Raw genomic sequence first — 15,346 nt, 5'->3', positions numbered from 1 at the left:
ATCCTTCAGTAACAGTGTCACACATTCATACCAAGTGGGCAGATAATTAGGGATGGCATATGTATGTAATTCAGTGAAAGAATGAGCAAGATGTAAGATTCAAGTGACTTTGAATGTGGCATGGTAGTCAGCATCAGTCACACCAGTGTGGGTACCCAGAAACTGCAAACCTGCTGGGATTTTCAAGTATTTTCAATCTTAATACACCATATCTAGGGAGCATTATGACTGGTCCAATAACTAAATAACATTCAACCAGCAGTGATCCTGTTGCTGGAAACATCTCACTCAGAGGCCAGGGGAGGCTGACAAGGCTTGCAGGGTAACATGAAGGTTACAGTGTGTGTGTGTGTGTGTGTGTGTGTGTGTTGTTATTGTTTTTTTTTTTGAATTTTTTTGGAGCATTAGCAACTAAGGCCATATTTCTCTGGGGATATGCAGTGATCATTCCCTCACCTTTCCGCATTCTCCGTGTTTGGTGGTCACGGGCTCGAACCCCGGTCTAATCAAGAAGCTTGTGCTACACACTGCTGCTCCTGCCCACCTGGCTATGGAGGCACATGCGCGCGCGCGCTTGTGTGTGTGTGTGTGTGTGTGTGTGTGTGTGTGTGTGTGTGTGTGTGTGTGTGTGTGTGTGTGTGTGTGTGTGTGTGTGTGTGTTAATGGTGCATAAGCAACACTGGCTATAGTACACATATCCATAGAGATATGTTAGGAAATAACTCAGAATTGAAGGCATTTCAATTTCATTTTAGAAACTATTCAGAAGTGATGATATATTCCAATTTTTTTCAGAAAACAAAAAAGTTCATTAATTTTTGTCTGGTTGCCATTAATATGCTCTAGTGATATTGGTTCTTGCAGTTTAGTCAGAAAAAGGAGAACTGATGTTCTGTCAGTGAGCAGTGATATTGAGTACAGTTAATAAAACTATGCTTGACTGTTAGATGTTGTTGTTGTTGTTATTTTGGTTTTTAGGAGCATTAGCAAATAAGGCCATATTGCTCCGGGATATGCGGTGGTCATTCCCTGACCTTCCCGCATCCTCCGTATTTGGTGGTGACGGGCTCGAACCCCGGTCTAATCAAGAAGTGTGTGCTACGCACTGCTGCTCCTTCCCACCTGGCTACGGAGACGCCTTGTTAGATGTACTGAGCAGTGTGGACACTGAGGAGGATCATCACCTGTGAGTAGATGGAGGTGGGTCATATGAGTAAGCCCTATTCTTGCCCACGCAAGTACCACTTAGCATTAGCATTTTAGCATTATTAGAATGCATAAGATGCAAGAAAGCAAGCTTATGCAGCATCAGCCAAAAAAAAAAAATAAAAAACGCTCCGATTTCGTTCCAAATACCTGTCCAGCTCAGCCTTAAATTTATTTAGGCTATCAACTTCCACAACAAAAGATGGAAGTCTGTTCCACCAATTGACTACTGGCTGGCTAAAGGCAAACTTCCGCACATCTATCCTACAACTGTCTTTCCTCAATTTGAATTTATGCCCTCTCAGGTGCCTAGTCTCCAGACACTAATTTGCAAAACTTAAGCCTTTCTTCATAAGAGCAACCCTTTGTTCTATTCACTAATCTTGTTGCAATTCTCTGTACTCTTTCCAACAGCTCTACATGCTTCTTAAAATGAGGCCTCCAGACCTGTATACAGTACTCAAGGTGGGGCCTGACCATCACCTTATACAAGGGGATAATCACCTTCTTATCCCTGCTAGAAAAATTCCTGTATATCATTGACAAGACACCTTGAGCTACTCTTGCAGACCGTCTGCACTGCAAAGAAAACTTCATATCTGCCTGCACAATTATCCCCAGGTCCTTTTCATTCTCTACCACTGTCAGTGTAGTACAACAGAGTTGATCCATTTCTCTGGAGTTACTGCTTCCCATATGTAGTACTTTAGATATGTCAATGTTAAACTTCATTTGCCACCACTCAGCCCATCTGCTCAACTTTTCTGGATTCTGTTGCAGCAGTGTACTGTCATTAGTGTCATTAACAACCCTGCCAAACTTTGTATCATCTGCAAACTTCGATACTAAGTCTGATATACCATCATCAATATGATTTATAAATACAGAAAACATCAATGGACCTAACACTGAACCCTGAGAGATTCCATTAATAACATTAGTCCACGAAGAGCACTGTTCATTGATTACCACTCTCTGTCTTCTTCCACTCAACCATCCCTTTATCCATAGCAGCAATTTTCCTCCAATGCCGTACTGCTCCGATTTGTGCAGCAGTCTTCCATGTGCAACAGTATCAAAAGCCTTTCTAAGATCCAAATATATGATATCAAAGTTATTCCCTGCATCCAGTTCCTTTGTGACTACATCATAGTATCCAATCAAATTGGTCAGGCAAGACTTCCCCTTAACAAACCCATGCTGTGTCAGAGCTATAACCGAAGTCTTGTCTAGATGATCCTGCAGTCCTTCTTTAACCAGTGCCTCCATTAATTTCCCTGGAACAGAAGTTAACTAAAAAGTCTATAATTACGTGTGTTGCCCTTTGATCCTCCTTTGCGAATTGGTGTCACATTTTCACATCTCCAGTCCATCGGTACCTCCTCCGAATCCAAGCAAGCTATCGTGATTATGGCTAAGGGTTTTATTACTTCCTTTGCGGCCTCTTTTAATATAACTGGATAGATCCCATCCACGCTGGGTGTCTTTCTTACGTTTACATTCAAGAATTTCTCCTCCACTTTCCTCTCAGTTGTTACAAAATCATTAAGCTCACTGCCAGAGTTTAGTTCACCTATGGCGTTCCCCTCCCTGAATAACTCCTCATGTGTGAACGTAGATGGAAAATACTCATTTAGTTTGTTACCCACTTGAGAAGTATCATCAACAGTTGAACCAATGTGATTCATTCCCTTCCTTCTAGAATTTACTTTGATGTTTTTCTTTGCATCGTTTGCCAAAGATTTCTCATAATCTGCCTTTGCTTGCCTAACCTCCTTTGTGATTTGGTTACAGACCAGCTTATATCTATCATAGGCTTCCATGTCACCCATTAATTTATATGTATCCCATGCATTTTTCTTCTCTGCCACATGTCTCATTAGTTCATCTGACATCCATTTATTACTAAACCTTGTTCTTAGTTGGTATGTAAAGCCTAGTAGCTTCCAAGATTAATTCTTTGAATGCTTCCCATTTTGAATTTGCTGTTAGTAACATCATCTGTTGGTCCCACCATATAGAATTTATATATTGTCTCAGACCTCCATAGTCGCCTTTACGAAAGCAAAAACCCTTCCCTTTGCCCTTGATGGTAGTTACCTCGTTGAGTAAATCCCACTTCAGCACATTGTGATCATTGCCACCTAGTGGTTCCTTTATCTGCAGATTCTTAATGCATGAAGAATCACTACTGATAATCAGATCAAGAGTATTACTCCCTCTAGTTGTCTCACAAACATACTGATGTAGAAAACAGTCATCCAAGAAATCCACAAAAGCCTTGCTAGTGTGTGAGTGACCAACCCACAAATTCCAGTCAATATCTGGGAAATTAAAATCCCCCATTATAAGACTCTCTGATTTACTGGCCCACTCTATTTCACTGTACAGCTTTTTATTATACTCATCATAGTCATTAGGCCTATAACACACTCCTACTCTCAATTTTGATTTCCCAGTGCTTATGTCACACCAAACTGACTCGACGCTCCACTGTCCAGCAATGTCGATTGGCTGCAACTCCTTAGATTTTATGTGTTTCTTAACTAATAGCATAACCCCTCCTCCCTTCCTATCCTGTCTATCCTTCCTGTACACATTGTACTCCCCAAATTCCAGTTTTGTATTCCTTATATCTGTGTGACACCACATCTCTGATATCCCAACAATATCTGCCTTTCATGTTTTGACCAACACCTCAAATTCATCAAATTTATTTACCAAACAAACTCCTAGCATTGGTGTAGATGCACCTGTTCCTATTTTTAGCAACCCTTACACAACCCGTGTGTTTCCTTGTACTGCGATGACTCCCAGCTGTCTCTGAAATCCCCTGCATCTTGTTTTCCAGGCTGCTGCTCATTCCAATAGAAAGAGTGCAAGAATCACTTTCACTTCTGCCAGCAGCTACTGTTAATCTATTAGTCTCCCCCACAAGTTAGCAGTTTTCCAGCCCACCTAACACTGCCTCGATAGCATCAGAAATATTCTTGCACCCTTTCTATTTAAGTGTATCCCATCCCTGTAGAAGCAGTCACTCCTGTTAACAAGCACAGACCAGGCTGAGAAAAATTCTACCCCTTGAGCCTTGCACAATCTCTCAAGGGCCGAATTGATCGACAAAGCTCTCATCATATACTCCCTCCTATCGTATCTGGGCAGAACTGCAGACACTTTCAAACTCAACCCTAATTCACGGCTTTTTTCAACAGTGACCTGTACTTGTTAAGTAATTCCGCTAGTCTCCTCTTAATATCATTAGTACAAAAATATCACCTTTTGTGCCCTTAAAAGATTATATCTGCTCTACAACGTCATCAACCTTTGCCCTTGGCAGACATAACCTGGTTCTGTTCCACCTATCCTTTTTACACAATATGTTTCCTGTTTCCCTGACAATAGAGTCACCGACAACTACTAGTTCCTGTGGAACCGGCGCATTCTGCCTTGGATTGATGTTCAAGTGCAAGCTCTGGTGTTGATGTGGGCAGATGAGAGCTTGATAGGCCCCTCAATTTAGATCCTTCGAGGGCATCCATGGCAATATCATGTCTCGTAACTGACTGCTCCACAAACATCAAGCAAGCAGTGCATTTTAAAAGGCTGCGATTCAGAGGGCAATTGCCTCCTGAATCATAGCCACAGCACTCCCATTAGCTTGAGCCTTTTGCTTTGCTGCTCTGGTCTGAGTCATGATTTCGATTCAATCTGAATAAAATTAAATTTCAGTACAAAATTATAACCCTAAACTTATATCCCAATGCAGTTATAACACTATATATATATTTATTTTTTTTTTTTTTCAGTATCGAGTATTATCTCCGAGTTTCGTTATATAACTTCCGTATCAAGTTATGTATTAATTAATAATGTTACGTTTGTAAAATCTAAGTCGTTATATGTATTTAGTTAAAAAAGTACAATTTAATTGATAATGAAGTTTAACAAGATTAATAAATTTTACTGATTAGTCGATAATACTATATACTATACTAAGCTAACGCTATCTAGTATGGGATATAACGTTGTATTGTATAACAATGGCAGCAAGTTAAAAACGGTAAATCTATGGACCCTAAGTATTAATTAACTTCCAAAATCTCGCTATCTGAATTCAGAATTAACCAAGGATCTTGACTAGGTCTATAAGCTACTTATTGAAAATAATTTAATATAACAATTAAGTCAATAAAGCGGCTAAATATAGCTAAAAACTGCATTCGCTGGAGCTGCAAAAACTTGTAAAACATGTGGATTGGATATCCTTACTAATACTAAGTAATACCATACAAAATCTGTATCAAAGTTAAAAATTAAACTAAGTATCATGCTAGGAATATAAAGCTACTTCTAGAAAATAAATTAATATGCCAATTTAACTCAATAAAACAGCAAAAATATAAAAAAAACTTCTCTATTTGCTAGAGTCGTAAAAACTTCGCCTGAACAAGGCTACTCTTGTTCCCAATTTCTTCTTCCCTTCTAATTGTTTGGATGCTTCAGTGCCAAAATTTTGGTTCCTGTTTCAACTGGAAAAGTTTGCTATTAGTCTGGGTGTGCCATAGCTCTTTCCACTGTTCAAGGCATGCTGCTTTTATGATGATATCATGGTCAGAGGTCAAATCTAATGTGGAGGGATTTTTTGCCGATATATCTGCCAGTTCATTCCCCTTTATCCCTGAATGTGCTGGAATCCAACAAAAGTTCACTAATTGTTCACGTTGTTCAATTTTCAAGAGCAACTTCCTGATTTGGTTTAAAACTGATTTCGTATAGGAGAGATTTTGCATTGCTCTAATTGAGCTGAGAGAGTCTGTGTATATTAAATATTTTGAAGATGGGTAAAGATTCAAATTTTCTAGAGCTAATTTTATTCTATGTAGTTCTGCAGAAAAGTTGCTATACTCATGTGGAAGGGAAGCTGAAATAATAGTGGAGGGAAACACTGCTGCTGCTCCAACGGCTGATTGAGATTTGGACCCATCGGTAAATATTGGCAGGAAATCAACATAGCTCTGAATATGACTTGCATGGAATTATTTTAGATTGAGAGTAGGTAGAAGATTCTTACCCCATTGAAGAAAATAAATATGAAAGTTCAGTTGAGGAGGGAGTCCAAGGTGGATGAAAGTAATTCCTCACCTGTTGACTATTGTGAAGAGGAACTTTCCAACTATGTGATATTTCAAAAAACCATAGGCCTGCTGGCCTTATTTTATTAGGTTTATTTCTGTAGAGATTAGTTAGTTGAGTACTGAAGAAGTATGGGTGAATAGGATGCAAACAGCAAATTTAGACCAAGGGTATGCAAGTCTCTAAGAATGGCGTGATGCCAGGTAGTATCAAATGCCTTCTCTATGTCGATGGAGACCATAACAAGGTGTTCATTTCTCACAAAGGCATTGCAAATTGTAGACACGGCCTTGATCATGAGATCTAAGGCAGACCTGTTTTAGCGAAAGCCATGTTGACTATTACTCATTAGATTTTGGTCTTCAATTATCCAAACGAGTCGTCTGTGGACAATTTTCTCAAGGATTTTATCAAGGCAACTGGAAAGGGAAATTGGCCGGTAACTATAAGGACTGGAGGGATTTTTACTGGGTTTCAAAAAGGCCAAAACTGTGGCATGGTGCCAAGACATACGATAGATATTTTCCAGAAATATTCAATTATAAAATTGAAATTTTATAATCGAATAAAATTTCTTCCTGCACATATATTTCTAAAATCGGGTCTTCCTAGTTGGATGAGTAATTAGTATTCATGGAGGTGTCTTGGATATATATTTTTTTTAATTGGAACTTTTACTATGTGATGCTGTAGCAATCACTGGCAGGGAAGGAGATGTCACTGGTATTGTAAGAGAAGTGTTACATGCCTGTTCTGAGTGCTTAGTGATATTGGACTGTTGTTGAGAGAAGACAGCTCGAGCCCAGTTGGAAATTGATATGTTTGAGGGGACAGTAACATCGGTTTGGGTGGACACTTTGTTGTTTTTGTGTAATACTGGCATAGGTATGTTTGGGCATGTAGGAGCAATTATTTTCCCGGCTTCTTGATAGCTTACCTTGTTCTCAACCTTATATTTAACAATTTTTTTCTCAATTTTCCATCTGTCACACGTTTTGGAATAGACAGGATGGTTGCCTTTGCAGTTGGGACAAGTTTTTTCTCTGTTGCCAAACATTCAGATTGAATGTGATCAGAAGATCCACAGTTGGGACATACTGGGTTTCCTCTGCATGTCGTCTCAGAGTGGCATACTTTTGGCACTTGTAACATCTCAAGGGATTGGGTACATAGACAAACACGGCAAAGTAGATAACCAGCTTTTACTGATGACAGTAGGTTTGGGGAATTAAACGTAAGGACAATATTCTTGGTAGGTGTAAGGTTATTGTCTTTTTTAATCATGATTCTTTTTGCTGCAAAAACATTTTGATCTTGAAGCTCTTGAGTTATTTCTTCCTCCATCATGTTCAACAGATCCAAGCTGGATATAATACCCTTAGATGTATTTAGGGTAGCATGGGGAGATACTTTAACTGGTATCCCAGCAAAATTTGAAATTAGTAAAAGTTTCTCAGAATGTCTATGGTTTGCTGTTTCTAATAATAGGTCTCTAGATTGCAGCCTCTTCACAGTCTTAGGAGATCCTGCAATACTCTCCAGGTGTTTCTGGATGAGGAAAGGAGATAATTTATCGAGAGGTTGTTCTGAAAGTGAATGCAAAATTAGAAATGCAGGACACTCTGTTGTTGGAGAATTTGTTTTCAACCTCTTTGGTTGTGATACGTCACAATCAGTTGCAGTTTGTGGCCGAGAGCTTGTCGGCTCTAAAGGTGGAAACAGATTTTGCTCCATATTTGCTCATTTTAGCCCTTGGCAGTTCAACTTTTCTGCCAAGGTTTCCGGCCCAGCCATGGGGAGGCAGAGGTTAGTAAGGATTAGTAATTAGGAAAGAAAAATATAAAAGAAAGGTGGATTTCCTTCCTGACTCTCTACAAAAACATTTTGGTAGAAGAGCTTCTATGAAATAAACAGTTTTTTGTTCTGAAAGTTGAGTACTGGAACTTAAAATGAACTACTAGTCGCTTTATGAAGATCACTTACTGAAAGGTCACACAGATAATCATCTGATCACAATTTGCTTGGCACCCGGGACCCTACAGTTAGTCAAATAATAACCAGTGCAGCAGAGGTAATTCAGAATGAACAATTGTTGTGAATAGGGTATTGCAGGTGACAACCATATTTCGCTCCTGTCAGCAAAAAAACAAAGGTACAGTTAGAATAGACTCAAGAAAATCATCACCAGGTGATGGTTTTAGAGAGAACTATATCTCTTAACTTGACTCTCAACCTGAGTGTGATATGAAAACCTACCCTTACCAGATAAAGAGGATGCAGTCTTAGAGGTTAAGAATCTGGTATTATACTCCTTTAAACTGATGAAGGCTTATCACAGCAGACTCGTTGCACATAAGTTTCTTTACAAAAAAAAAAATAATAAACACCAGTGAAGTGCAAAGGAATCTATATTATGATACTTTTAATATGTTCTCTTAGTGCAGAAAGGCTTTAATAACAGCCTTTAAATTTTAACTACAACTCTTCCAATAAAAATGAATAATAATAAAAATCTATCCAGAAGTTGAAACACATAGTTTTTAATTAATTTCGAACTGATAATGTTGTTTGCTTGATATGACTGTCAGTGATCACATGATAAGCTTAATGATAAAATCACACTATAAACAGATAACATTTTCATATCTGTTTCGAAAAAACAAGAAATGCAAAAAATAATAATAATAATAATAAATATATACAGTAACTATATTTAGTAGAAATCTTGACAGATATCTTGGCATCTAACCAATTTCAGGAAAAAATTCTTGAAATATATCCACATCTAACAAAAAATTGATAAATGTTAACGGTTATGCAAAAAGATACTGGATTAAGCATAAAAATTCAATTACACTTTAAAAGAAGAATTTGTGACTTAGTTGATCTTTTAGAAAACACAGGTGTTGCCAGAGGACCTAATAGCAAGGCAGTGGTATAAAATTACACATGTGCTTTAAATTTTGGCATAGAGTTTGCTATCATCCAATAAAAATTCATGAAATACCTGTTTCAATTACAGTTTTTTCAAACTGTAATTTAAATATTTTCAATCTAAATAATTCATATTGCACAGTGTAAAATGCCATTCACTAACTGTCAGAAACTTCCAGAGCAGCTATTCACTCTAATGCTTGGCTGCTCAGAGAAGTTGCTAAACCAACACTTTGGCCTGATGTAACTTTTCCAAAAACTTACTCATAGGAACATTCCCCCCCCCAGAAAAAATATCCTGAAAAATAAAAGACCAATGATATCTTAAAAAGTTTTTATTCAAAATTATTTTGGAGAAAAATATTTATTTTAACAAAAATGATATGAAAAGAACACTTAGTGACTTAAGATTGATGCCTACCTGTTTTTGACTTTTTTCCTAAATGGAAAACATCCAGTAGTTTCTACAGGAGGGGGCTGATCTAAGATTAAGTCAGGGCTAGGAGTATTGTTGGGACCAAATATATTTAACTCTTTAAAACATTCAGTCTCTATCATCTGAAATCAAAAAGAACCATTTTTTAAAATAAATTGTTATCAGATAAATCACTATTATATAGATCACTAATAAATCAATATCAAGACTGCCATGAGAGATGGTTTGATACTAAAATCATCAACTGAGTAGAAACCATCAGGCCAATATGTAATCAAAGTGCTTTGAATGACTATATTCCCTCTGCTTTCCATAAAACCAATAATGTAATGACTTCATAAATTTTTAAATTAAATTAGGATTACAATGCAATCTTTATAGGTTTTTAATATTACAATAGTTGTTTAAAAAGTAGTAGTAAAACAGCTGTTCCCAAAATATTGAGCTTAATTTACAAATATTTGATGGTTACATTCCCTCAAAGTGATCTACTTGAACTGAGATAAAAAGTTTATACAACTTTATCCAAAACATATAGAAGGTCGCCAATACCATTAGCAGCTTAGTTTTGAAGAGCAGTGAGATAGCAACCTAATACTTGTGTGTCTTGTGTACACTAGCTGTTTCATTAAACTAAATTATTCACACTGATCTCTGAGCACTCCATCTTATGAAGTAAATCAAAGCTACAATGAGTCATGCTTTGGAAAGGAGTAGGGATGGGAGATGGAGGAAGTGCTCAAAGAGTTTCCATTGCCACTACAGTAATGCCTTCACAGAACCAGCCACACTGTTGTGAAAGATGATTAGCACTGTCTCCAGAAAATAGTGATATTTTCATAGTGTTACTAGACACAAATGCTACTCTAGAAATGAGTGGTGAAGTATATTTATGGCTCTGGCTTGTTGAATAGCATAACAAAGAACAATACCACCCTGATCATATGCAATAATTAGCATCACTTTCCCAGAAGTTTAACATTGACAAATGCAAGGTACAGTGGAATCCCACTTTCCGATTGGTTCACTGTATGATCAAATCACTTTACGATGGACTCTCCATATTAACCGTTCATTATATGATATGTAGTAAGTACCAGTTATTGTGGTCACATTTTCAAATTAAATCTTAATTCTATTAAATGGCGATTCTAATAAGTGAAAATAGGAGGAATATTATCCACAGGCTATAAAAGTAAAGGTAAAAAGCACAAATTTACACTTGATTACCTTACCCATTAACAAAATTAAATGATACGTAAAAATCAGAAGAATATTTTCCACAGGTTAGCAAAATAAAAATAAATTTATGCTTACATACATAGCTTACTATAATATGTATATACTAATTGATATTTCTGTTCACTGAAATTTTTTGTGTTGTAAAATTTAAACAGTAAAAAAGATAAGCAATCAATAACAAAGAACACGGCATGCATAAATTGCAACTAACATGATGCGCACAAGTGAAATATAGAGTAATAAGTTTACGAAGCTTAAAAAATAGGAATGAAGAGACTGAAAATTTATTTATGTTTTTTAAATGACTGAAGACTTCGATGAAGGGGAAACACATTTCATCATAATAACATAAAACCCACAGAATTCCAGCTTATGGTATTATCACAAATGCAATAAGATCAAGTTAACTACCTAACAGAAAAAGACCGATAAACTGAAAACTGCTAATTGTTTTTTTTTTTTTTTTAATGGTAGTGAAATGTTGTTGTTGTTGTTGTTATTATTTGGTTTTTAGGAGCATTAGCAACTAAGGCCATATTGCACCTGTGATATGCGGTGGTGATTCCCTGACCTTTCCGCATCCTCCGTATTTGGTGATCATGGGCTCGAACCCCGGTCTAATCAAGAAGCGTGTGCTACGCACTGCTGCTCCTGGCTACAGAGGCACCACCAGAAATGTGCTTTAGAAAATATCACAAAGGCATTCAAAATTAATTCTTATAACCGGACATATGATAAGGATGAAAGTATAGTGCGTTTTAATAATTTGAATTGGGTTCTTGAAATCTGATTCTATAAAGCAGCTGATTCTACTAACCAGTGATCATCTTAACTGGCACCTACTTATTTCACTTTATCATGGGCTTAAGATTGCCTCAGACTGGACCACGTGGACTTTCCTCTCAAGTCAATAGAAGCATTTGTAAACGTGTTGGCCAATTGTTTTGTTTTTGCATCTTTAGTTGAAGTATTTTTTTTGTGTTGTGCTTTAATTAATATATTAGTTTTAATCAATATGTACAATTATCATTATAAAAAATCACCTTTTAGAGAGATAAATAGTTTAGTTATATATCAAAAATTTCAACTTCCCAGGTCTTGGAACAATTATAAAAAAAAATGTATTATTGGGTTCACATTATGATGGTGTCTCTGGAATGGGAGAAAGATTAATAAAGTGGGGATCTACTTTACTGCATACGGGGAGCAGTAATCAGAGAGTAACTTATCAACTGTGTGGAACTACACTCAGAGTAGTGGAAAATAAAAAAGGTCTGGAGTAACTGTGCAGTTGGATATGAAATTCTCCGAACAGTTCAGACACGCTGCCAGGGCAACTCATGGGGTTTTGCAGTGATATACAGAAACTTTGCTAGCAGGGATAAGGAGGTGATTATTCTTTTGTATAGGGCCATGATTAGGCCACATCTTGAATACTGTACACAGGACTGGAGGCCTCACTTTAGGAAGGATGTGTAGATCTGCTGGAATAGGTGCAGCGAAGGGCAACCAGATTGGTGAAGGGAATGAAAGGGTGCTCTTACCTAGAAAGGCTTCAGTTCTGCAAATTTCAGTATCTTGAGACCAGGCACCTGCTGGGAGATCTGATTGAGGTGTAACGCTTTGACTAGATTGAGTAAGCTGAATGTTAATATTCTTCCACTTGTTGAGACTACACACATGAGGAGTCATAAATTCAAGTTGAGGAAAGATGGTTGCAGGTTAGATGTGCGGAAGTTTGCCTTCAGTCAATGGTTGGTTGATTGTTAGAACAGGCTTTCATCTGTTATTGTGGAAGTGGATGGGTTGAATTGGAGAACTAGACATATTCTGAGGGGTACAGATGGGTGAAGGAAAAATATAGTTTTTTTTTTTTTTTTGACTGGTGTTGAATTTTGGCTGTAAACCCTAGTAACAGTCCTTCACAAGTAAAGACCAAAGAGTCTTTATGTGAAAGCATTAATCATCGTGCACTGTGAACATCAGAGCACCTGCAGCATGCATTTTCACTTCCAGTGAAACAACTTTCCCATTCATTCATAGTTATAAACTGCTATTGCTGTACACTTTCTTTTCTCTTTTTATAAGTAGCCAGAGCATATGAGTGATTCTAAAAAATATGTGTAGATGCCAATTTTGGCACTACTTTTCACACACTTCTCATAGATTATTTTCTAATTTTGTAGCTGAAACTCAAGGATTAAAACTCGAATTTCGGTTACAGGCGATTTTGCATAATACAAAATAGCTTATGCAATTAATCAGCCTTCAACCCATGTTTGACACCAAGTACTATAGGTTCTAATATCTTTCATGTTTGGGGCTTTCATAAATAAATAAAATAAGGCTGATATATGTATATATTAGTATTATATTGATACTCAGCTGAAGAAAAGCAATAACTCTGAGCACTAATTATAATTTTAAGTGAGCTTGGACATTGCTTTTCATTATTAATTTTGGAAAAAAAAAAAAATCTGTAATTATATACTTTTATCAACAACTCTAGGAAAATTCAATGCCCACAATTACCCATCATCACAATTCAATGCACAATTCACAGCTCACAATTCACCACCTGGAAAATTTGTTGCCTGATTAAAAATATTATTTAACCACCGATTATTGTGATCATGTTTGTAAATCTATTTTTGGTTCTATTAAACCAATTCTAATATAATATGTGAATCCTGTCCACAGGCTAGCGATATAAAAATATAATGTATATAGTAATAGTAATCGTGACATGTGATGCAAGAAAGCAAGGGTATGAGCTTATGTAACATCAACCAAAAAAAAAAAAAAAATTCACACAACCATTCCCTCTAAATGTTTGTCCAGTTCCTTAAATGTTTGTCCAATCCTTAAATTTATTTAACCTATCAACTTCCCAACGACAGATGGAAGTTTGTTCCAGCAATTAACCACCCGCTGGCTAAAGGCAAATTTCCGCACATCTATTCTACAGCTGTCTTTCCTCAATTTGAATTTATGCCCCCTTAGGTTCGTAATCTGAACAAGTGGAAGAATCCCATCAGAATTCAGTGTGCTCAACCCATTCAATGCCTTATACACCTCAATCAGATCATCTCGCAGGTGACTAGTCTCCAGCCGCTGCAATTTGCAGAACTTAAGCCTCTCTTTGTAAGAGGATCCCTTCATTCCCCTCACCAATCTTGTTGCCCTTCTCTGTACACGCTCAAGCAAATGTACACGCTCAAGCAAATCTACATCCTTTCTAAAATGAGGCCTCCAGACCTGTACGCAGTACTCAAGGCGTGACCTGACCATTGCCTTATACAGAGGGACAATCACCTCCTTTTCCCTGCTAGCAAAATTCCTGTATATTATTGACAAAACCCCATGACCTGCTCTGGCAGCCTGTCTGCATTGCTCAGAAAACTTCATATCCGACTGCACAATTACTCCCAGTTCTTTTTCATTTTCTACCACCCTAAATGTAGTACAACACAGTTGGTACGTTCCTCTGGGGTTACTTCTACCCATATGCAGTACTCTGCATTTGTCAATATTAAACTATGTATAAATTTAAACTTTATTACTCAACAAGAATAAAAATTAAACTACACCTGCAAACTGGTAGGATATTGTCCATAAGCAAGCAAGCAAAATGAAATATTTGGTACCAATTCGTAAAACAGAATGGCCTCCAAACAAGATTAATGGTCACATTCCGGTAAGAAATCAACAGAATACACCTGCCACAAAACTAGAGTATTAACAAGTGGTAGCTTAAAAAAGTTTCACTGTATATGTAAAACTGCATTTGCTCAAATAATAATGTTATTGTTTCTGAGATTAAATTATGTAAATTTTTGTCACCTCATACCAAATTAGAAAAAAATAAATAAATGGTAATATGCAAAAAATGAGTGATTTAAATTTATTAAAATGCTCAGTTTTGAATAAATACAATCACTCTCAAAAATCAGTTTTGTTTTGTATTTGCACTACTTGATATATATATACTTTTTAATTTTTCAATCTTACATGTCATCGACGACGAAGACTGGTTTTCAAATTTTAGATTAACTTTCTTCAATTTTTTTTTTTTACCAAAACATTGTTTTCTTTCAATATTAGAATAATATTATATCTCTAAGAACATGAGCAGTTAGTACATCATTAATACTACCATTATCCATTCTCGTTTTTTCATGTGTGTGTGTTCACAATTTCAGGAAAGGAAATTACGATGGCTTAAGATGCTACATGCCACTGTTAACTGGGTAGATATCTTACAGAGAGTGAATACAATTGAATTATATATACATATTGAATTATGTATACACCTATAAAACATTAATCACAGAAGCCCTGAATGTGTATATACCATTAAAAAAAATACTCCATGAGGAGAGTGTTGGATCCATT

General features: G+C 36.7%; 1 protein-coding gene across 5 annotated transcripts in view; it reads right to left on the bottom strand.

Annotated features, from left to right (window-relative positions):
* Positions 1 to 15,346, bottom strand: part of LOC150078261 (G protein-coupled receptor kinase 2-like) — a 527,814-nt gene that overhangs the window by 36,494 nt on the left and 475,974 nt on the right. For all 5 annotated transcript variants that reach the window (XM_090385326.1, XM_090385325.1, XM_090385328.1 and 2 more), the window contains one exon: positions 9,695 to 9,831. In XM_090385326.1, coding sequence (XP_090241452.1) covers positions 9,695 to 9,831 — 137 coding nt within the window. The remainder of the gene's footprint in view (positions 1 to 9,694; positions 9,832 to 15,346) is intronic.

The sequence above is a fragment of the Mastigoproctus giganteus genome, chromosome 11, assembly GCF_048544385.1.
Source record: "Mastigoproctus giganteus isolate SK-2022 chromosome 11, ASM4854438v1, whole genome shotgun sequence".
NCBI classification, from domain to species: domain Eukaryota; kingdom Metazoa; phylum Arthropoda; class Arachnida; order Uropygi; family Thelyphonidae; genus Mastigoproctus; species Mastigoproctus giganteus.
Note: the sequence above shows the minus strand (reverse complement) of the source record. Positions and strands in the feature narration are given on the sequence as shown.